Genomic DNA, 23,193 nt, shown 5'->3' with positions numbered 1-23,193 from the left:
ATATTAATACGTGAGCTAAAAACTTTGTATCCCTTTTGACGAAAAATGGGGAAACGTAGGTGAATGAAATTTTGCACAGTTATAGTTTATATGGTGAAGGAGTGCATCGAGTTAATATTATTTTGAAATTATGCTTTTATCTTACATTTTTTTAACAAATAAAACATCACACACACTACAACACACACACTAGGAAAAATGACAGATTTTTTAGTGACAAACCTATACATACGAATTATACTCTTTTATTTATGGTTTAAGTCTGTTGACAACAAGGTGACAAATTCAAAATGGATTATAGTTTTTTTATTAAATCTGAGATACTATTAGACAATGCTTACACGGCCAGTCTGAGATCAGCTGAGTCCCAGAGACAAGAGTTGAAAAAAATAATATGATAGTCAATATTTTTTTTTACAAAATATAGGCGTAGTAGTCCTAATGTCGTTGAAACTAAGGTCGAATTTCGACCATTGGGCGATCTCTAGTTATTATTATGAGTTACCTACGTACGAAAACTTAAATAACTACTAAAAAACATAATATATTAGTAACAGTGTTAAATTCATAGAATTAGTTTAAGTTATAAATAACCTAGCTATTGGGAATATTCTTAGTTCTGGCCGCGCATTTTTATTTTTTTAGACCAGAATGCCTGATGTCCTTTGGCAATGAACCTTTCACAAAGGAAAGTGACAAAAATTTTGTTAATAATGTAATCAACACATTTATTACTGCAAAAGCTATGTTGACTGAATGTATTTTTGAATAACCAGTATATTGGCTTAAATTTTCTAACTTTGCTTAGGGCAGCAAGTCATGTAATGTAACTAACTCAGCTCTCCGGTAGAAAGGCAGTATTTACAGGATGTTTCCAATTAGAATTATTAAGTTCCCTGTTTACTGACAAATTTTCAGCTCTGAAATTCAATGTGTTACATAATATCCTGTTTTATAATTAGATGATGTCACTGTTTATTACTGTTGAAATTACTTTCATTATTACTATAATGTGGGGTCAAGACTCCGTCTATTCTCATTACCATATATTAATATTGTCATTACTCATTATTAAAGAGGTAAAATTTTATGAAATTTTTTATAAATTCTACATATTAATTTATATACGTTTCACTTATGACCACTTTCTAAAGTTTTCCTAAGACATTATGCCCATGAAATAATTTCACATAATATTATGTTACCTACTTTTCTTTCAGAAAGCTTTGAATATTCGGTGGATACCTTCAAGGGATCTAGAAGCAATTGGTACGACTTCTCGCCGTATGAACACGAGCGCCAGCGCCGCCAGGCCCCAACAGCAGTAGCGCCTGAATCTACAACTGCATCCATAACTCCACCTTCACCTACTAACAACACTGACTCCAATAGGACTACTAATAATGACAGTAAGTACATGTTATTATTTTATTACAGGTAATCAGAAATATTTGATCTTAGTTGGGCAATCTTTTAATGAGTATGTTTCCCGCACATTTTTCTGGAAAAAGTAGTCTGTCCTTTTCATGGTCTAATGCTACTTTTGTGCTGTTTATTCAAAACAATTATTTCCTATTTGTATTTTTTTAGCTTTCTGCTATGCCCTGAAAGACATATATTTTTTTAAAAGGTCTACCGAAATACATATTTTTATTTGATTTATTATGAATTATGATTTAGGCATTAACTGTTCTTGATGAATATTATTTGTAACATACTAGCTGCATAAATTGCAATAATATTCTTAAGGATTTAAAAAAATGCATTCTTTCAGTGACTGAATGTTTAGTAGCGTCCTTACATAAGTGGTAAATGGTAATATTATGTCTTTACGCATTTCTTTTATTCAGTTAAACATTATTACATTCAACTGTTTCAAAGTAAACTACAGTTACGTGAATACCATACATACAACGCAAGGTTGCATCCATCAATACAAGAATATTCGAAATCTGCAATTTTATCGACCTTGTTAATATAAACGAAGGATAACTTAATGCACCTTAAAGTTTTTCAGTGTTAATATTTTCCTGAATTAAGACGTTGATTGTCAATGTATTTTATTTTTTTACTAACAAAAGCTGTGTACAATATTTAGATTACTGAATTCACCGATGTATTATTAACTAACTAACCTAATTTTTAAAGACTTAGTTCATTAGTTATTTTTGTACCTTGATTAAATAAAAATAAAATAAAATAAGACAAGAGTGTTAAAGAATGTTTGTGTGCTCAAGCCTATTATAAAGTCAATGATTTCGATGACAGCACAACTTGGAGAATATAGTGGCTCCATGCAGGTTACTTTTCTTCTATTTTTGTTACATAGCTGTAAGCCACATTGTAATTTTCCATTTTTTAGTAAAAGATGCCCCGTGCGAGTTTCTTACGCCGGTTCTTCTCGGTGGGGTAATTCCCGAACCGGTGGTAGGCAAAGTACTTTCTTCGTTCGACTTTCAAAAAGTGTATCATGATACCCATTATGAATAAAAAAAGGAAAAAAAATTGACACAGTTTTACACAGAAGCGCGTCATTAATTGTTGTTTGTAGTTGAATAACCCATATTGTCTGTTTTAACCTATAGCATGCAATAGCGATAATTAACTTGGTTCCAATTCAACAATGCTAGTATAGCGGAGATGCCGTCCATCATTCATAATGAGTGTAGATAACACACTCATTATGCGGTCTACATTTAATCTTGCTACCCGTGTATCATCATCAGCTGAGCTTCTTCTTTTGGCGTTTTAGTTGCCAGCGGCAGAGTGCAGCTGAGACTCAATTATAATATACAAGTTACTAGGATGTTCACGCTTTTTCCTAGCTTAACATGTTTCATTACCGTTGTTGTTGACACAGTCCACGGACCACGGGTCTTGAACCCCATTCTAGCCCCTTTAGTTAAACTGTCGGTAAAACAATAAAATTTATAAAACTTATAAGGAGTTAAAAGCTTCTCGCTTATATTATTTCACAACTATGCAATGATCAAAATTTATATTTCAATTACGTGAGATTTGCCGAGACCCTCCCTCCAACGTAAGATTAGATGAGTTTTGACTTGACCCCCCCCTTAACACACCTTTGTGGACTTAGCTTAAACAAAGATTTAGCTAAAATACGAACGCAACAGACATGTATGCATAGTTCAAAGTTTAAAATACAAGAAAAAAGAAACCGGTTGTATAAAATAATTTAATTATTAGGTATTCGTCGGCAAACATCTTGACTGTTGAGACTTGAGACAGGATAATTTGATCGAATCAATATCTACAATGCAATAAGAAGAAAGGTTCTCTTGTTGTAATCAGATTCCAGTTTTCCTGGTATTGAATCATTACGATTTACGATAAGTCCTTGCTCTTTGCACATATAATATGTCCCGACACCGGTGTCCGATCCTTTAATGTCATGATCTATGGCATATTTTATCGACAAATTGGCTCTCAAATTTTTTCTCTCTCACGGTTAACGCGGTTGTAAAATGGCAGACATTTTAGTTTTTATCAGGCTTTCACACTAATCTGACCAGTACTTCTCATGTAAATTATTTATTACAATATTATATATCTTTTAATCCTTTAATTGTGACAGTTATATATTTATCACAATATTATAATATCTTTTAATCCTTTAATTGTAAGTTGTAACACTTAAGATAGATACTACTTAGATAATTTATCAATAAATTATAACTACGGTACCTACACTTCCTAAGTGTATAGTGTAACCACGTGTAACTCTAACAAATTGCTTAAGCAAGATACATTATACAATATACATATCCACATGTTGCTCTAGAGTAGCAACATGTGGATATGACGTATAATGTACCAGAGTAAAACTATCTTTGCTCATATTTAAAATACGAAGGTAAACCATGTCTATCCCTTCCTAGAAAAATTAATTAGAGCGCAAATATAAGAACTAGCAAAAAAATAATAATAGGGAAAGCAAATATATGCTTTTCCTCCAAAAAAAAATACGATTACTTACAAAAAAATTCTTTCTGCGCAAATATAACATCTAGTACCTATATTGTCATCTCTTTTATAAATCCTACGTCATTTAAAAAGGTAAAAAAATTAAATTTATTTTCACAAGTCGACTCCATACCTCCGTCAATTTCCAATACAAGGCGGGGTTATAGGCAACTGACATTTTAGAATTTGCGGCAAACTGGCTCAATGGATGGCGCTCGATAGGTAGGTACATATTTACTCATCATGCCGTCGTCGATTTCAATAATTTTCAGAAATAATGTGATGACGTGCTAAACTCGACATACAGAGTAATGTTGACAGAGAGGCTATGTTCACAACTTAATAAACGAAATCTTTAATTAATTTTCTATTCTAATAAAATAATGTATTATTTAAATATGATATTTGTTCTGTATTCACGAACATGAAAAAAAAAGTTTTTACTTACATAATATTATGATCCTAGTACAATATACAATGTAGGTAAAACAAAATAAAGTATTACCCATAATATATAATTATAGTTCATATTATAAAAAAATTTAAATGGAAAATACGCCAACATCATGAATATGCCATAAAATAGTTAAAAGAAATACGATATTCAGTATATTGGCGTATTTTCCATAGAAACTTGGAAGTCATAAGAAACTCTTTTGGCGCTGCTACTTTTACAGTGAACTTTATATTATAAGGGACACATACATGCCCCAAAGTATTAATACCGAAGTAGATTTAAAATTCTGTAAAGTATATTCAAAAGTTCTAAGCTACAATTCGTCATCGTCAGCTCGCTCACTACTGGAAAATATGGAGGTTCTTTTATGACCACAATGAGAAGGGTTCAAACTTTAAATATGTATATTGTAATAATGTAATAACTAGAGACCGGATTATATGCATTTGTATATTTTAGTCATTCTCAGCGGTAATAGAATATTTTACCTAAATATATCTAATTATGATGCATGTTATCGGTACATTTATAACATTTTTCACGGAGGTTCTTTTATGACCACAATGAGAAGGGTTCAAACTTTAAATATGTATATTGTAATAATGTAATAACTAGAGACCGGATTATATGCATTTGCATATTTTAGTCATTCTCAGCGGTAATAGCATATTTTACCTAAATATATCTAATTATGATGCATGTTATCGGTACATTTATAACATTTTTCACGGAGGTTCTTTTATGACCACAATGAGAAGGGTTCAAACTTTAAATATGTATATTGTAATAATGTAATAACTAGAGACCGGATTATATGCATTTGCATATTTTAGTCATTCTCAGCGGTAATAGCATATTTTACCTAAATATATCTAATTATGATGCATGTTATCGGTACATTTATAACATTTTTCACGGAGGTTCTTTTATGACCACAATGAGAAGGGTTCAAACTTTAAATATGTATATTGTAATAATGTAATAACTAGAGACCGGATTATATGCATTTGCATATTTTAGCCATTCTCAGCGGTAATATTTTTTTTTAACGGGCTTTGGCCCACCACACATTCCCACCACTGTATCTCCTGTGTCGCCAGGATTGACAGCGGTATCCAACCACGAAAACCCTTTGATATGATCTCAGGGAGCCCGAGGGACATGCTAAAGCTGTCTTGGGACCCGCAACGAAATTAATCAGAAGAAAATAGGAGGAGTATTGTAATAATGTAATAACTAGAGACCGGATTATATGCATTTGCATATTTTAGTCATTCTCAGCGGTAATAGCATATTTTACCTAATGTCTAGTTATGATGCATATTATCGGTACATTCATAACATTTTTCACTAACCCTGCGTTCCGAAATGCGACCAAAAATAAGTAACAACAGTAACAGTTACATAAGGGATTTTGACTTTTGAGTAGGTAATAGTTGTGACTTTTTACTGATTCTAATGTAGTCAGTAGCTGTGCGCGTCTTTTATTTTGACAGTTACGATAACTACTACAAAGCCGTTCCACCTATAATTACGCCTACGAATAATAATAGTTTTTATTATTCGTAGAATTACGCATATAAACTGTTCCTTGATCATACTAATTGTGCGTGCTCATTGATCTGCAGTTTAGTTTTTTATTTGTGTGAAATTTGGTTTGTACAATGGTCCAAGCCTCCGGAAAAAAGAGTGTCTTTGTGGATAACTAACTTTCTTAGAACCTTTACATACGACGGAAATGTTTTATACTGTCGTGTTTGCGACGGTATTAAACATTTGTTTTTTTCTTTCTTGGGAAATTGGGAAAATTTGTCATTTACTTTTGCATATTCTGCTAATTTTCGTGCATATTTCAAGCATTTTTCATGCATATTTGCATGCGTATAATAAGTTTTTTATGTTGCATGTGATCCGGTCTCTAGTAATAACTAATGACGAATTGTATCTGACGCTGCGACATGCACAGTTGTAATTATTTATTCAACAAATGCACTTATCAATATAAAAAGTACCTACCCAGTAGCCGATTCGATATCGAAGCGCATATGTACATTTGCCACATATTAATGCTAATTTTAGTTGGTTTACTTTAATTAAATTAATAGACAAAGGATCGCATAATATGAGCAACTAAATATAGTATGTTAGCTCTACGTCTACGGTCTACCACATGCGAGTTCTCATGTATGTGTTCACGCAACATTAAAACACTTGTTATAACAATTGCATCAAATAGTCATCATGTTGAACATTCGAGAGAAAAAAATTGTTTTACTCTACAATGTGTCCCAACATCGGTGTCCGATCCTTTAGTGTCATGATGTATGGCATATTTTATTGACAAATTGGCTCTCAAATCTTTTTTCTCTATCTTATGAAAAAAAATCTGGTTCTCATACTAATCTGACCAACACTTCATAAGAAAATCGTTATAACTCCTTAACTATCTGACTTAGAGCATAGAAGTAAAGGAATTTATTTAAGATGAAAACCTCATCTATCTTTTTAAAATAAAGATTTGGCCATATTTTTATTGACTTCAAAATTATGAAGATTGAGTACAGAAATAGTTGAGGTTAATTAAATATTATTTAGTATTTTTTTAGTAAACATATTATTTAGTTAAATATATTGTTAAGATGCAGCATATTTTAGTAATAGTGTTCTTTTTAAAAAATAAAAATTAAAATAGCTTAGAATTTAGAGTATTGTACCCAAGGAGAAACACGTTGTTACACACAGAACATAGATAAAACTGTATATTTATAGCGTATCCACTATGCTAAATAATAATATAAACGCTGACAAATTTTAGGGACAAAGTGCCAGATTTCTATTTTAAATCTCTGTCACTTTGTCTATTTTTATGAGATAAACTATAGGATAAACTGCAATGCTTAGGACCTGTTTCATCACATCCTGATAAAGTGCCGAATAGGCTATTCACAACTTTTTTGACAGATTCTCCATACTTGATCTGTCAAGTTAATCGGTGGAGAGCCTATATTCGTCACATATCAGGAAGTGGTGAAACAGGCCAGCAGGTAATAAATAAAGACATCGAGGCGAAAGCCTTCATCTTTATCATAACTAGAGATCGCCCAATGGTCGAAATTCGACCTTAGTTCCAACGACATTGGGACTACCTACTACCTATATTTTGTAAAAAATATTGACTTTATCATATTTTTTTCAATTCTTGTCTCTGGGACTCAGCTGATCCCAGACTGGCCGTGTAAGCATTGTCTAATAGTATCTCAGATTCAATAAAAAATTGTTACTATAATCCATTTTCAATTGGTCACCTTGATGCCAACAGACTTCAACCATAAATAAAAGAGTATAATTCGTATGTAAGTATAGGCTTGCCACTCAAAAATCTGTCATTTTTCCTAGTGTGTATGTTGTAGTGTGTGTAATGTTTTATTTGTTAAAAAAATTTATGATAAAAGCATAATTTCAAAATAATATTAGCTCGATGCACTCCTTCACCATATAAACTATAACTGTGCAAAATTTCATTCACCTACGTTTCCCCATTTTTCGTCAAAAGGAATACAAAGTTTTTGGCTCACGTATTAATATATAGATAGATATTTTATATCACGCCAAGTTGTTTACAAAAAACATGTTAAGTAGTAAATACTTGTTAACACGATTATTCTAACTGATGTATCACCATTTCGCATTTTCCTAATAGTTACTCTTAAGGAATATTTTACGCTTATTGTCGAACGAATCATGAGTTTCGGTCGCGGTTACAGCAGGTACCAAGTGATGAAGGTCTCAGTCCTGATCTTATTTTCTTTAGGATAACTCTAGGAATCTCGTTTTTCACTGCCAGACACCCCAAGGTCTTGGACTTTAAAATGCTCAGGTCAGATAGGAAGTGGAATTTTAGCCCCATAGGCCATAAAGGTCCACTTAGAGGTTAAGTAAATTTTACTAGACTATAATGTTATGTCGAATGAGGAATAGAAGTTAATAGGTCGGACATGTGGTCTTCGCCCGCATCAATTAAAATTAATTTATGTAATGTATGTTTTAATTTATCGTTTGCAATAGTCTCCCAGTTTATGGAGAGTTCAAATGCAGTATATTTTGTCTGGCTTTTGTCCATTTTATGGACGTATTTTAAATGCGATACTATAGTACACAATCCGTAGTAATTATAAAAATACAGATGTTGATCTATCTGGTATCACTTTAAGCTGCTGAACAGATTTGGATGTACTCTAGAATCGAGATTAGCGATGCTTTGTGTCCCAGAAAGAGGGCACATCTAGGATAGTTTATGTTGCAGCAATATGAATAATAACTGTCGCGGTGTTGGTTTGAATTTTTTGAAATAACAAAATCGGGATTCTGTTCGGTAACCTAACCTAACATGCTTTTGATTGCTCTTTGCGAAATTCCAGAACATTTACCTGTGTATAATTTTATGTCTAGATTTTATAACGTTAAAAGCAATTGAATTGGTTATTTGCCAGTTGACAATAAACGATGCTCACTACATTAATGCCTGCTAAGCTAGTGAATTGTAAACATTTATTGTGAGCAATGTATCGCTGTATCACAATATAATGGATACATAATACAGTCGATCATCATCATAATTATTATTACTAGTAACTAGACATTCCGAATCGTGCGCACGCACACTTAAGCTTGTTTTCAGATAACTTTAAGTTGCAAAACAATGAAGTATATTGCTGTGCGTGTTATGTATTTGTGTTAGCGAATTTTTGTTTTTAGGGTTCATGCTCACTTGAGATACGACAGTGTTAAGACACATCACACACTTCAGCTTTAAAAGTGATGGAGAGGCACACACACAAGTCTATAAAGACCGTCGAATCTCAAGTTAGCGGTAGCCCCTAAGGATATAGCAAAGTTAGTTTACTGCATGATATATTTTAGATAGTGATCACTGATCACCGTCAGCAAGGCGGCGCGACGTTGTTATGCCTTATAGACAAGTCGTGTTATCATTTTATCTGTGTTGACATTTACAATTATTATTTTAAACATAACAAGATACGCATAAAACCTTGATGCTCTCATTCATATGAAATTGATTCATATAGTCGCAATAGAACTAGATGACTTTGTATGAGCCATAGTGGTTACCTCAATATGATGAATAGATCGATTGTCATAATATTATGTCCAACTATGACGGTCACGTCACAAAACGTCGTCTATACTGTCATCATACTTATAAAATAAAAAAGTGTGTCTGCCCGCCTGTTATGTCTTAACTCTTAACGCTGATCTGATTTCGTAGAAATTTTGTATGGAGATACTATGAGTCCCAGGGAAGGACATAGGATAGTTTTTAGCCCAGAAAATATGCAGTTCTTGCGTTGAAAGCTTATTTCGACGCAACACAGTTTTGGGCAGCGTCGACTTTTGTGACTGACTTGTTTCGTGTTTATGATTGTGGTATGCTTATTTCAGGCTTCTTTGCTATTCATTTCTAATTAGAATGAAATGCTTGTTATAAATGCATTCAAAGTATTGGCCTTGAGTGGAAATTTCTTATTTGCATGGCATTGAGCGAATGCATTGGATTTGGTGTTGGCAAATAGCAGCGAATGTTATGACTTATGTTATTTACACCGTTAGTTATTATTGCTTCAGCTATTTTATGTGATTTACTTTATGTAGGTACTTTGAATTGAAACTTTAGCTTAATTGTTAGTTGCCATTATAAATAACAAACAAGCTACATATTATAAATGACATATATAGTAAAGAATCAAAAAGAGAAGCCTCAAATGTAGGTGTAATAAAGCTTGCATTGTTCTGGCTGTCAATGCTGATTGATGCTGGGATTCCATTTTTTACTCGATTCCACGGAGGACTTAATGTTTTTCGAGCATCTATGTATCTATGTATAACAACGCCTACGTGGTTTTCTTTGCCAATATCAATCTCTCAGTTTGTCCATTCTTTCGTAGAAGGAATCCCTTTCTATGGTTACTATTGGGATATGCTGAGCGTGTTTCAGGAAAAGAGCGAACCAAAATAAGATGACAATTGCTATTGAAAAATTGTATCCGTTGTCTAGTCTCTTTACCCCGATTCTGTTATTTCAATACATTCCAATACCGGCCAATACGGATCAAACAGCAAAAAGAGTTTTGACCAATCAAAACCGTTCGTTAGTTTGACGTTTAAATGAGATTTGAGAATAACAATATTTTGCAGTTTTATTTTACCACGAATCCTAAGAAGTGACCTTTAGACGGACTCCAAAAAATGAATATTTTGTCTTTGTATGTATTGTCTCCATGCTGGTGTCTGATGAGTGATGACTGATGAAATTTCTAAAAATTATACACATACACACAAGGTCTTTGCGGAGCCCCAGAGATCCGGAGCACACTTTAGCAGAATCTACCATTGTTTTATCGTCAAGTGTTATATAATAGGGTACTTCAGGGAAGCGAGCAATTGACACTTACCCGCTAAAACAATTAAACGGCAAAAAGAAACACGCAATCTACGAGAAGCTAGCGATGTTGTAATTGAAACTAGCAGCGGAAATAATAAACAGCGACGCACGTGTTGTATGAAGCATGATTCCACAATGGTCGTGCATAAAATTAGAAGTATCCATATTGATAGTGTTTTAATAGTGCTCCTGTAAAAAGTTTCTAAATCTAAACAGATAGCTACCAAAAATGTTACTTAAAGCTCCATAAAGTATGTGGTTCTTAATGCTGAATGATGAGCATTCTTTCTTGTGGTCATTTTTAAACAATTTTCCGTAATAATAAACGAAGATTATGATCCATGAATCCATGTTGATGTCTGTGTCTTGTACGTCGGAAAAGCCGTCTCATTGAAAGTGAAAGTAATATAGAAGATTTTATTAGTTAGTTTTGTTATCTTCTTTTTTTTTTTTTATTATAAAATTGGGGCCGTCTATGGACTGTTCGTCCATATCCTTTTTTTGTTATTTTATTATTTAGATTTTTCGCACCAAGGATAATTGAAATAATATTATGAATTTTAATTAATTGTGGTCCATCACGCCATGGACACTTTTTTTTTGAGGTGAGGGTGATGAGGTCCCAGTCGGTGTGGCGGCCAGTAGATCCGACATTTTCCGATTTCCTTAGATTTTATGCTGCTCCACCCTTTGTGTTTTGTTATCTTCGTCTAATAAGGCAGTACGAATTTTAAGATATTCTGCTTTGTGAATATATATCTACACATGATGTTGTGATTCTTGGTATATCAATGATGCGATCGTGTTCAGTTTTAAATAGAATATGATGTTGAGTCCACTCAGGCCAGTGACTTCTAATAAAAGTAGGTAATTCCGTTCAATAAAGATGTTTTTAACAAGCCGTTATACCGGTTGCGCTGGTAGCTAGTGGACTTCCTTAAAATGCCACAAGATGTATATATGTGCAATATTATAATATTAAATTTCTCTCGCAAAATTTGCTTCGCTTTAACTGTTTATTAGCGTTGTTAAAATATCAAGAACTAGATGACGCCCGCAACTCCGTTGCGCCAAAATTCGTTTATCGGGCGGGAACCGTACATTTTTCCGGGATAAAAACTATCCTATGTCCATTCTCGGGACTCAAAGTATCTCCATGCCAAATTTCAGCAAAATCGGTCCAGCGGTTCACGCGTGAAGAGGTAACAGACAGGCAGACAGACACACTTTCGCATTTATAATATTAGTATGGACTTTCGCATTTATAATATTATAGTATGGACTTTCGCATTTATAATATTATTATGGATGCCAACAACTCCGTTGCCCCGAAATTTGTTTATCACGTGGAAATCGCACCTTTTTTTCGAAAAAAAAAACTATCCTATCCCCGTACCAAATTTTATTTATTCCGGTTCAGCCGTTTAAGTTTGTTTGTTTAAACGCGCTAATCTCAGGAACTACTGGTCCGATTTGAAAAAATCTTTCAGTGTTAGATAGCCCATTTATCGAGGAAGGCGCTATATTTTATCACGCTAAGACTAATATTAGGAGCGAAGAAATAGAGGAAAATGTGGAAAAAACGGAGGAAATTATTTGAAAGGGCTTATCTCACGAACTACTGGAGCAATTTTTATGTTATTTTTTTTTATGAAATAAGGGGGCAAACGAGCAAACGGGTCACCTGATGGAAAGCAACTTCCGTCGCCCATGGACACTCGCAGCATCAGAAGAGCTGCAGGTGCGTTGCCGGCCTTTTAAGAGGGAATAGGGTAATAGGGGAAGGTAGGGATGGAAAGGGAACGGAATAAGGGAGAATAGGGAACGGAATAAGGGAGGATAGAGAAGGGAATAGGGTAGGGGATTGCGCCCCCGGTAAACTCACTCACTCGGCGAAACACAGCGCAAGCGCTGTTTCACGCCGGTTTTCTGTGAGGACGTGGTATTTCTCCGGTCGAGCCGGCCCATTCGTGCCGAAGCATGGCCCTCCCACGTTATTTGGCACAGATAAGAAGTAGACCACGTAAAGGATCATAGGATATTTTTTGTGGAGTAATTTGTCTGTGAAATATCTAATTTATTATTTACGCCATACGCGGGCCAAGCTGCGTGGAACGTCTAGTATTTTATAATACTAGTAAGGATGTAAGGCATCTCGCAACGTCTATCAAAAGTCAAAACTGTGGCTAGTGTAGCTCTATGCGACAGTACAACCGGCAATCACTTTACGTTCACTAAAATGTTTGCTTAGTGACCTTTTAAAGTTAGGCGCAGTGAAAACGGTCATGCGTCATGAGACAAAAACTGTTTGTTTTGTTTCCGCCCTATGCGTCCGCGCACTGCCAATTGGATTTGCTTTTGTTTTGTGCGAAAGAGAAGGGACATACGTCAGCTATTCGCTTTTATTGGATGATTAACGCTTTTGAAACCTAAAGCGTAAGTTAGAAATGATTCAAGAGGATGCATAATATGCAAAGCCACTTAGCTTGTAGCCACTGGTTGCTGACAGCGACTTCGTTCGCGTCGACACATAAGATGAATAATTTTTCGCGTTTTATACACATTTTTCCCTGATTCGTAACTCCTATTTTGGAAAGCAATATTTTATATATAGCTCCAAAGCAATTTTCATTTGATGGACTATGGAACACAAAAATATTATTTTCAATTCGAACCAGGCGTTTCTAAGATCTGCATGTTCAAACAAACAAAACTCCTTAGATTTATTATTGGTATTGGTATAGATTTTTTAGAGAAGTGTCATGATAATTTCTATAACTTCTTTCAGAGCCAACAGTGGTGCCAGAACAGAAACTATTGGGCGTCAATGGATCGGGGATTTTGCACGTGAATGTGACCAACCTGCCCAAAGTCAGCGACCCCATATCAGCCACTGATGGTAGATATTCTTGACATATTACTTGCCTAATAAAATTTTCAGAAGTTTAGCTTTAGCGGCTCATGAGACAGACAGACAGACAGACATCGAAGTGTTAGTAACAGGGTACGGTACCCTAAAAACCAAGCGCACGAACTTATAACTGCCACTTTACACGCGCTAACGCACACATATCCATGAAACTACGCTATTTGACAAACCGTAATATGAAATATCTTTCACGAGTCACGTGATTGTCTTCGTGCGGAGTTTGACTCACACCGCACACGTGAAAGAAAAACCGGCCTCTGTTCTCGTGGAACTGCTTCTACGTGTATTCGGTATGAGATTCCTAGTAATAAGGTAGAAGCTAGTGACGCTTACTTGACATGGTGGAAAATGCTTTTCCGGAATATCATCATATATCATATCATTGCATGGATATTTTCAATGTAACATTACACTGTCTTGGAATTGCAATTATTGATATAAGAATTTAATAACCAAGCGACTAGCGAGTCCGCGCATGCGCTTATAAATTAACAAGAATTACGTCTACTTTTTGTACATATTTAATGCGCCTTTCTGCGCCAAACAGCGGCACTCAGGGACGTTTAATGATTACTTAAATTCAATTTAATGAAGAATTTGACAAAATATTTATATGGTCCCTTATGTCTTATTTTGGAGCTTATGTCAAAATCTTCATTTAATTTTAAGTAATCGTTAAATGTCATTGACTGCGGCCGAGCGTTTTAATTCACTTTTGTACGCGACTTGCGACTCACAATCAATTTCCAATGATGTACTAAAGTAATAAGTTATACTTACTTTAGTTTTCCTTATCTCTATAATTAAACGTTAAACAGTCTCTGTTCTTGAGCTCCCAAGACTTTACCATTCACGTCATGAAGCCATTAACTGGGATTAATTAACAATCGTTTAACAACTCAACAGAACAACTCTCAAGCCACTAGTTAATAATGTAATAGTTAAGGATAAATGATGAATCTAAAATTTAAAGACTAGGGCTGCTTGTCCCGAAAAAACGGTTTGGCTTTCGGGATAAAATAGTATAAAGTAAGAGCCAGCGATATCCAGACTTTAGTAATTTTAGAAAACTTGAAGGTTTACGTTTACTACCAATACACGGGTACCCATGTATGGACTATGAATTATAAGCAGGTAAATTTTCAGCTTTAATAAAATGACGAATGTCCAGCTGTCTCTGCCTCTGCCTGCCTAGCGTACACCAACGAGATATCTCACTCTACATGTTTTCTCGATGTTTGATGGTTTGTCTCTTCATCTCTATTGACCCTAGCATAACAAACATTTTTACTCGCGTAGATCTATCATCGAAATAACACATTTTTATAGAGTTTTGTCGAGATAATGTCGAGATTTTGACATTATGAGACGAGTAGTTTTTATAAATAAATAAATAAATAATTATCTCGAGAGTGAGATATCTCGTTGGTGTATGCTAGGCAGGCTGGAGTCTGGACCAATATGTACTGATATGTAGACAGTTTTGAGTTCTCAACAGTATGTTATCTTATATGAGTGTTGCCAACTATGGGGATTTCCCACTAAATTTTGTGGGAAAAAATAAATTTAGTGGGGTTTTTAGGGGGTAAAATATTTTGGGGATATTTTTGGGGATAAAAATTTTGAAGAATGGATATTTTTTTTAATAACAACCTTAAAGTAGCTCGGAACTTTGCCGCGAGCGACCGCGACGGACGAAAATTCAAACGAAATACCACTTTATGACATAGGCTATAGGTTTCATTTTACTCAACCACTAGCTTTTACGCCGCCGCCGCGCCGGCGGCAGCATGGGTCGCCACGTAAATGTCAGTAGAAAATGATACCTATATTCAATGTCATAAAGTAGCATTTTATTTTATTTTTTACCGGTCGCGGTCTTTCGTGGCATAGATCCGAAAGCCACCTTTAAGATGGAACTGCCGCACAAAGCACATGTCGCTATAGTCTTTCGAGTCGTACCAGCTGACAGTAGGCTGACAGATTATTACCTATATTTGTTGTCATTGTATGTAATGAAAAAAAGAAAGATTTAAGTATTTAAAAACTGCCGGCCTGTTTGTTTGTTTGGCCTGTTGAAGGTGTATTTCAGCTAGGGTATGTTATTCGAATATTCGAATACTCGTTTTATTCGAATATTCGACGATTTTATTATTCGAATATTCGCCAAATTATTTTTCGAATAATTCGAATAGTAAAAATATTTTTTATTTTTGTTTAAAACGCTATCAAACATAAAATTAACGTGGAATAAGAACAAAATTAAGTTTATTTCAGAAACATAATATCATTTATGAATATTCTACATCTTTAATGATAATAAGTATTAAGTATAATATATAAATCTGTTTTTAGTCTAACTAATGAGTATACGACCATTCATCGTCGCCGTTGACCATGTTTTAGAAACAAACGTCTAATAAATTCATTTGCATGTTTTTAGGAAAAATAATCATTTTGCCTAAAGACATGAAAATGAAGATATTATAAACTCCTTTCAGTCATGGATTTTAGTATCGTCAGTAATGGTCGCTCACGATCTGTGTCCATTAACTTCTTTTAAGCATAATCACATGAGAAAAGTAAAAGGTACTACGATCTAAAACGGTTTACACTTTACAGCCTTTGTTACAGTCATGAATAGGAGTAATTATTAATAGGTATGCCGAACCCCTGGTGATGAGGGTCAGCTGTTTGTCGCATGCCCATTGCAGCTTATTATACAGGTAGGTTGGTGTTTTTAATTTTACCACACCAAACAGTAACGTGGCAAAATGTGACTGTCGGCGACCGTCCATCTTAAGCCATCTCAAACTGTTTATGTACGGCGTTACGTGGTCGCGGGGAGGCACATTGCAACAGTATCTTGCGCATGCATTTTGTACCCTTTGAATGAGGTTTTTGGATCGTGAAAAAAGACAAGGACCGATAACAACGTCAGCGTAATTTAAATTAGAAAGTACAAGAGATTCACACAGCGAAACTCGTAATCTTTCTGGCATGAAATTTCGAATTTTGTACAGGAGCTTTAAACGATAGAAACAACGACTGACGACCTTAGTGACGTGCTTCTCAAACCTCAGTCCTTCGTCCATCAGGACTCCAGTCACCCTTTCGATACTGACGTCATTAATACAGATTTCAGGCTGATTAGCAACAACTTTGTGTACTTGAATTTTTGTGCCCAAAATCATGTACTTAGTCTTAGCAGGGTTTAGTAACAAGGCGTTATTTACGGACCATTTAGCTATACGTGCCAAGTCCTCATTCAGCCTTCGCAAAGCTTCCATAAGGTTATTTGGCTTGAAAGTAATTTACAACTATATGTCATCCGCGTATATATGGAACTTACAAAAGCGTATTTGCCTGACTATATCTGCGCAATACAATGAAAATAATAAAGGACCAATCACTGAGCCCTGTGGTACACCTCTGTTAACATTACGTGGACGTGAACGCGATGACTTTCCATTTTTATTAATAGCTTCGACTACCTGAAATCGATTAATTAAATATGAGGCAAACCAGGATACTACTCCAGCATCACAACCATAGTATTTCAACTTAGAAAGAAGCAAATTTATATTGAGAGTTTCAAATGCGCGTGAATAGTCAATAGTACCAAGACTGTAACCTCTCCTGCGTCCTGTGCCGTGATGACATTATCCACTACATCTATCAAGGCAGTAGATGCACTGTGATGTTTACGAAAGCCCGACTGCAATGAAGGTAATATATTGCTTTCTTCAACATGATTACTAATCTGGCTATGTACAACCTTTTCAAGGACTTTAGATAAACATGGCAAAATGCTGATTGGTCGGAGGTCTTTCAGATCAGATACGTTGTCTTTCTTGGGGATGGGTTTAACGATTGAAAAACGCCACGGCTCGGGGAAGGTGCAGGAAAGGAGGGAGGTATTAATAATATGGGTCATAACACTTAGACAGCTAGGTAGGCGGCACGACATCAACAATTATCAGAATTAATATTATCAACCCCCATAGCCTTGGATGTCAACAACTTGATAATTTTTAGGACATCATCATCACTAACTATTTTAAACTTGAAGGTGGATGAACAAAAGGTATGGGAGTCGAAATAGGCTAAGGCGGGCTGGGGTACAATATTAGTACCAGGTACGTCCAGAAAATGCTTGTTAATATTATATTTACAAAGATTTATGTTGATAAAAGTAAAAATTAGAATTTCTTACTTCGTAGTATTAACAAAATAGGTTGTACATGGTTGTACGAAGTTTTTTGTTACTTTTGTTCAGAGTTTTCAGCATTTTTCAAAAATTTTGAATAATTCGAATAATATTGGAATTATTCGAAAGCTTTTGTAAAATATTCGAATACTAAATTTGTCGAGTAATAACATTCCCTAAATTCAGCGTTTTGAGCGCTTAGTAGAACATACCGCAAGAAATTTTAAATATTTTGATTTGATTTTTTGGGGAGTTTTTGTTGAAATTTAGTGGGTTTTGAAGTTGCTTTGACAGTTGGCAACACTGTCTTATATCTTTAAACGAGCAAATCTTGTGTATATTATTATATACAAACTTTCATCCCCTATTTGAACCCCTTGGGGTTGGAATTTATCAAAATCCTTTCTTAGCGGGTGCCTACGTCATAACATCTACCTGCATGCGAAATTTCCGCCCGATCCGTCCAGTGGTTTGGGCTGGGCGTTGATAGATCACTGTCAATCAGTCAGTCAGTCACCTTTGAGTTTTATATATGTTACGCTCAAAGACCGAAATCGCTCAATGAGCGAAAAAATGGCTCACAAGTCACAACGCGTTGTGGTCACAGTGAAACAGCCACGACGCGAAATTCGTGTCGTGGCTGATATGCTATTCGTTTTTCTTAATTTGTTCTTGATTGATTAATCGTCTAATAATATCTAATATGGAAGTACTACAAAATATTTTTTCTTTTACTAAATCACTGCATAACGTGTTTATCATTATTATTTATAAAATATACATAGTTCCATACTATCCGTACTAATATTATAACTGACGTTTTTTGCATAAATTGAAGTTTTAGTACTTGTACTATTATCTATTCTGTAGTTTTAGGACCGGGAAAATGATTTGAAACAAAAAAACCGGCCAAGTGCGTGTCGGGCCACGCGCTATCATCTCTGTTATGTTCATAGGAATTTGAACAAAAGTTCCTTTATACTTCACCGATATTTTTTTTAGTTGATCGACTATTACTCAATAACTTATGAAGTCTTCTTAGCCGTGATAATTTTTCTTTTAAATTCAGCATATTTCCTACTCCCGTGAATTTTTTCACATTTCCAGAAGCAACCGTTTAGCTGGTAGAAGGGGGGGACAGTGGACTCTAACGATTTTTTCCGCTTTGAAACTTCATATTTCTCTTCTGCATTCGTGCCGAATAACATCTTTGTAGGTCTTATAGTTTCTAAATAAAACCGCGCAGACAGACAGACGGACGGACAGACCGAAACTATAACCTTGTTGACTACGGAACCCTAAAAATTTAGGTTTTGTGTATAGCTAGATGTATTAGCTAGATTATGAAGTAGGTAAGTTATAAGGATTTTTCAAATGATTAATCATTGAAAAAATGATTAATTGCTCTTTCATCCACTCACGTTTTAAATTTTTAATTGCGCTTACAGAAACTTATCAGCTACAGTCTACACTGATAAATATAACTGGGAGTATAATAAAAGTGTCACATAAAAACAAAGATTTAAATCATAATTATTGTGAGGTTATCAATACTGTTCGAGGAGCGGTTTCATTATATATGTACACTTCTTTGGAATTATTTTTACCTTGGCGTTTCTAAGAAACCGTCCTAATGCCGACTACATAAAGGTTCTGTTACAACTTACAGGTAAATTAATACGGACTGGAGGATATTAGTATTCGGTGTCATTCGCTTCTCGTTAGTCAGTGCCAATGCAGGCCGTTGTTTTTCATTTTCAAACATATTGTCGAGTATTTTATTAGCATAGCACTTTTGTTTGGTAGAGTTTCGAAGCGAGAATAAATTTTTAATGGGATGGCTACGGCTGGAACTTAAAAGAAACTTATGTTGAAGTTAGAAACATAGTGACAATAATTCAGACGCGTACCTATCCATACTAACTAGAGATCTAAGAGAGAGAGAGAAACTAGAGAATGCTATTAATAATTAATATTCTATTACCAAAATATTGACTTTCTTCTACTTCTTTTGGTTCCCAGTTTTAAGTATTGACTATTTCAGATTTAATAAAAAAACAACAATCCATTTTTATTTTAACAGCAGACTTCAACGATAAATAAAAGAGTATGCGTGTGTATAGGCTTAATGTCATTAAAAATATCGTAGTGTGCACAATTGTGGTGTGTGTAATGTTTTATTAATTAAAATGTAATAATATATATGATAAAGGCGTAATTTTAAATCAATATTGGCTCGATGCACTCCTTCTCCATTTAATCTATATCTTTGTGCATGCACCTATGTTTCCTTATTTTTTAACCCCCGACAAAAAAGAGGGGTGTTATAAGTTTGACGTGTCTGTCTGTCGGTCTGTCTGTCTGTCTGCCTGTCTGTGGCATTGACGGCCTCATCCTAAAGGACAATCCTAGATGGTATTCATTGGGTCATATAATATGGTCCTGTTGATAGGAATTATTCTGCACTATAACCAATACAAGTTTGAAAAGCATGAAATAAAACATTGACTAGTGTCTAGTAGAGTAGTAGCATATTATAAAACAAAGATTGTCAAGACGAGTTTTTAAATTTGTTAGACTCTTAAAGACTACTAAATGGATTTTGATTTGATATGATTAAACATGCAGTTATATCGTTGTCTGTAGCAGACACAAGTCTTCTAATTTTCCCTGTCATCTCCCTAGTCCCTGCCCATGTAGCGTGGAAAGCACAAACAGCGCAAATTGCTAATAATCTGGCGTCGCGTCGCCCAGTCTTGCTTATTGATTGTTTTCATTACTCGAAGAACGACAACATTTCAATAGCCTTAAATTTTCCATGAGCAGTGCGCTCATGGAAAATTTAAGGCTGATGAATGATGATTAATTTACAATAGTTATAACTCGATTAAAGCGGACCAATAATTATTGTTGGCGTTATAGGCAATCGGATAATCGGATTTAGAAAGAATAATCGGCCAAGTGCGAGTCGGACTCGCGCACGAAGGATTCCGTACCGTTATAGAGGAATAAATAAGCCAAAATTGTTTTTTTTGTATGAGAGCCCCCTTAATTTTTTATTTTATTTAGCACCTCCTACGGAACCCTTCGCACGTGCCGGAAGGGGTGTTGTATCAAGGGGTTCCTGTAGGTATCCCATGATACAACAAACGTGATTTTTTCGACCTTTTTTGCTCTATGTCAATAATGGAAACATATGGAATGGAAATATTGAAAAAAAAATCTTATGAAACCACTTTCACGCAATATTTAACATAGCTATCGTACAAAATCTTCCCGCGATGCGTACAATCTAGCTAAGCGTGAGCTAAGTGTGAGCTAAACGTCATAGTTAGCTAACATAATATTGTTTGGAGCGTTTTGGGAAGGTCTATTTCATGTGAGCTTTGAATTGTGATATTTCGGAGAGATTTTAAGCTATCAGAGTCATTTTTTCACCAATTTTTCTATTTTTTAATTGGTCCTTTACTTGCCAACCTTGAGTTGTCAGAAATTTTGCGGGGTCCTACAGGGTGTGCTTGTCAGACTGCGATGATAGACATATGCCCGTTTTCACCAACTACCTCCTAGCGCTAAGTCTCCCCTAGCGGCCATCAAGTGTACCTATCTTACAAGATTTACTATTAATAAGTATCTTACAATACTTATTGTAGTTAAGAACATTGGCAAAACATAAGGGTTTTCAAAAATGTGTTTGTGTTAAGAAATACATGACCCTTTAACAAGAAAGGGCACAGATTACTAAATAAGTAAGACTGTGCACCAACTAACTTTAACTTTAACTGTATCTTTAACTTTATCTACAATGCAAAATGTCAAATCTTTGGTTAAAACTAGAAACGGATGCCATCAAGACGCCATATTTAACCATAACCATAGAGCTCGACATATACGTGCATTTATAACCTTGTTAGATCAGCTGTCATCTGTCAATTTCTTCGGGCAAAGTTAAGGTTAAAGTTAAAGTTAAATAGATCAGCTGTCATCTATCAATTTCTTCGGGCAAAGTTAATGTTAAAGTTAAAGTTAAATTTACCTTAACTATAACCATAACTTTCACTTTAAATTTAACTTTAACCACGCCTCTGGTGCAACCCAGTCTAACTATTATTATATTCCCCCTAGTTACAACGTAATACTTAGAGTTAAGGACGGTTGGTGAAAATGGGTATAACACCCGTATCATGCGTTTTCTCCATTCGATTCCTCCACCTCAATTCTTTAAAATGTCATGTTTGACGGAGGAATTTTCTTATCTTTAGCGAAGAACAAAGTATGAACTTAAGGTTACCTTCCTTGACTCTGAGTTCGAGTCAAGGATTAGAGGAGTTGACTAATGATACGGGAGTCGACTTTTTGGCCCCTAAACCCCGGGCGTACTACAATTAGTACTATAATAATATAGAACTTGTGCTACTGGCCCCGCGCGCTAGGATAAAACCGTTGGGGTATGTTATGGAATATTGCGTAAAAGCCCCAAACCAGCTTCACATCCAGTTCCTCGTAGCACGCGCCCGCGAACTAACATCACTATATTCTTTAAGTATAACGATTGATTGTTTTCTCTCAAGTAACTAATACGCATGATAACCGAGTGTTTGTTTTCTCAGGTGCCACAGTGGACCAGCACCTTCTCGGAGTGAACGGCTCGGGAATCCTGCATGTGAATGTCACGAATAGCATGCCAGATGACGATTCCGCTTTAGGCAATGGTGAGTAATACATGTGACGATAAAACTGCGCAATTTTATCACAAGGCATGTAGTCAGACGCTGTCAGACATTTTTGTCAACCGTAAACAACGCATCTCACGATAGGTAAGCATTAGGCGAATGACAGAGCAGATGTTGCACATTGTCTGCTGTTTTTATAGCAAATATTAAGTAATAAGTCGTGCGAAACGGCGTCTAATCTAACATCTACTTACTGTTTAAGATGATTAGTTGATGATTGTATGTCAAATAACAGAACTGTCCAGTTATATCGTTGTAGTCTGTAGCATTAAACTTTAGTTTTCCAAAATCTAATTGACACCCATTGCGGTAATCTATATGAATGAATTGACTTTCTATCGATCAAAAAAAACTTTCTGAAGCCACTACCAAAAGCATTAAAATGCACCTGTGATAGTTATTTTTCTTCGTCACATTATG

General features: G+C 35.0%; 1 protein-coding gene across 2 annotated transcripts in view; it reads left to right on the top strand.

Moving 5' to 3' along the window:
- Positions 1 to 23,193, top strand: part of LOC121738494 (plexin domain-containing protein 2) — a 42,530-nt gene that overhangs the window by 3,800 nt on the left and 15,537 nt on the right. The window contains exons 2-4 of one of the 2 annotated variants that reach the window (XM_042130574.1): positions 1,221 to 1,409; positions 13,690 to 13,800; positions 22,651 to 22,752. In XM_042130574.1, coding sequence (XP_041986508.1) covers positions 1,221 to 1,409; positions 13,690 to 13,800; positions 22,651 to 22,752 — 402 coding nt within the window. The remainder of the gene's footprint in view (positions 1 to 1,220; positions 1,410 to 13,689; positions 13,801 to 22,650; positions 22,753 to 23,193) is intronic. The other variant, XM_042130576.1, reaches the window with a different exon arrangement.

Source organism: Aricia agestis, chromosome Z, assembly GCF_905147365.1.
Source record: "Aricia agestis chromosome Z, ilAriAges1.1, whole genome shotgun sequence".
Classification (NCBI taxonomy): domain Eukaryota; kingdom Metazoa; phylum Arthropoda; class Insecta; order Lepidoptera; family Lycaenidae; genus Aricia; species Aricia agestis.
Note: the sequence above shows the minus strand (reverse complement) of the source record. Positions and strands in the feature narration are given on the sequence as shown.